A 1,826-nucleotide genomic window follows, 5' to 3' on the forward strand; every position below is an offset into this window, starting at 1 on the left:
ATATAGGTTAATAAATAATCATCTATAATAGTCAAGTTTGTAGTCATGTTAGTTAGCTTACTTAGATGTACAGAGATGTATGTCAGAAAAACAGGCATTCTTCAAACCTTTCAAAGACTATGAAATATGGCATTTAAAATGTTTTAATAGTATAAGACTTTTCATGACAGTGAGGCTATTCTGCTTCTGGAAGCACAATTTTTTAAAGAGGAAGATGGGCAAAGAGAATGCTCCTTATGGAGTAGGTTAATCATTTGGGTATAAAACTGCTCTTGCCTAGACTGCTTAATGAACTGGACATCCAAGACCCACATAGAAATGACTGCTGAACTTGCCTAAAGTTGAGACAATCCTTTGGGGTTCCTGCTTCATGAAAGAGTCTGCCAGGCAGCTCTTTGCCCCATCTATTGCGAGAATTCCCAGCAATCAGACGGTCGACATTCCAGAAAATGTGGACATCACTCTGAAGGGGCACACAGTCATTGTGAAGGGCCCCAGAGGAACCCTCCGGAAGGACTTCAATCACATCAATGTAGAGCTGAGCCTTCTTGGGAAGAAGAAGAAGAGGCTCTGGGTTGACAAATGGTGGGGCAACAGGAAGGAACTGGCCACCATCAGAACCATCTGCAGCCACGTTCAAAACATGATCAAGGGTGTTACGCTGGGCTTCCACTACAAGATGAGGTCCATGTATGCTCACTTCCCCATCAGCGTCGTTATTCAGGAGAATGGGTCTTTGGTTGAAATCCAAAATTTCTTGGGTGAAAAATACATCCGCAGGGTTCGGATGAGGACAGGCGTTGCTTGTTCTGTCTCTCAAGCCCAGAAGGATGAATTAATCCTTGAAGGGAATGACATTGAACTTGTTTCAAACTTGGCGGCTTTGATACAGCAGGCTACAACAGTTAAGAACAAGGATATCAGGAAGTTTTTGGATGGTATCTATGTGTCTGAAAAGGGAACAGTGCAGCAGGCTGATGAGTAGGCCTAAGTTACCAGTTCCAGAAACAAGATCCTGAGTTTTAATACAATTTGGGGTGTCTTTTGGGACAATAAAAGACTTGTATTGAAAAAAAAAAAGTCTGCCAGGCATTCTGAATGACACAGAAGAAATGACAAACTGCCAATATACGTGGAAATGTCTTTGGAATTTCCTGCTTCATGAAAAAGTCTGTTGGACACTATGGGCCTGTAGGCTGAAGATAGATGCCCCAATGGCACAAAAGAACTTTAGGTGACTTTCCAGGCAGTGAGATGTTTCTATAAATTCTAGAGTTTTGAAAGTTGCTTACAATGAACTTTATGTTTACTTAGGTAATATTATATCCTTCTGGAGCCTTTCATAAAGTTGAAGAATAGATAGTTATAGTTATACTTTCTCTTAGGTATGATAAAAGATAAAGTGAATAGAAATATTGTAACAATAATTCTTGCTTGATAACTGTTTTATAATATGTAATCTTATTATGTTAAGGCCTTATTTTGTTTAAACAGAAAAGTGGAAATGGTGTGGGAGATCCTTCTGTCTCTGTGTTGGTTTTATTGGTTAATGAATCAAGAACTGCTTTCAGCCTATAGCAAGGCAGAATTTAGGTAGGCAGGGAAAGCTAGGCTGAATTCTGAGAGAAAAAAGGGTGGGATGAGAGAGACTCCATGCATCCCTGCCAGAGATGGACACCAGAACTTTAGACAGTAAGCCACAGCCATGTGACAATGCATAGATTAATAGAAATGGGTTAGATTAAGATGTAAGAGTTACCAATAAAAAGCCAAGCAGTGATTTAAATAATACAGTTTCTGAATAATTATTTTGGTATAATCTTGCT

General features: G+C 39.4%; 1 protein-coding gene across 1 annotated transcript; it reads left to right on the plus strand.

Annotated features, from left to right (window-relative positions):
• Nucleotides 1-370: 370 nt before the first annotated feature.
• On the plus strand, nucleotides 371-985 carry LOC126496168 (60S ribosomal protein L9-like). Its single transcript, XM_050133722.1, has one exon. It carries the CDS (start codon nucleotides 371-373, stop codon nucleotides 983-985), a length of 615 nt encoding a protein of 204 aa, XP_049989679.1.
• The last annotated feature ends 841 nt before the right edge of the window (nucleotides 986-1,826 follow it).

Source organism: Alexandromys fortis, unplaced genomic scaffold, assembly GCF_014885135.2.
Source record: "Alexandromys fortis isolate MF-2015 unplaced genomic scaffold, M_Fortis_MF-2015_v1.1 scaffold_1473, whole genome shotgun sequence".
Taxonomy (NCBI): domain Eukaryota; kingdom Metazoa; phylum Chordata; class Mammalia; order Rodentia; family Cricetidae; genus Alexandromys; species Alexandromys fortis.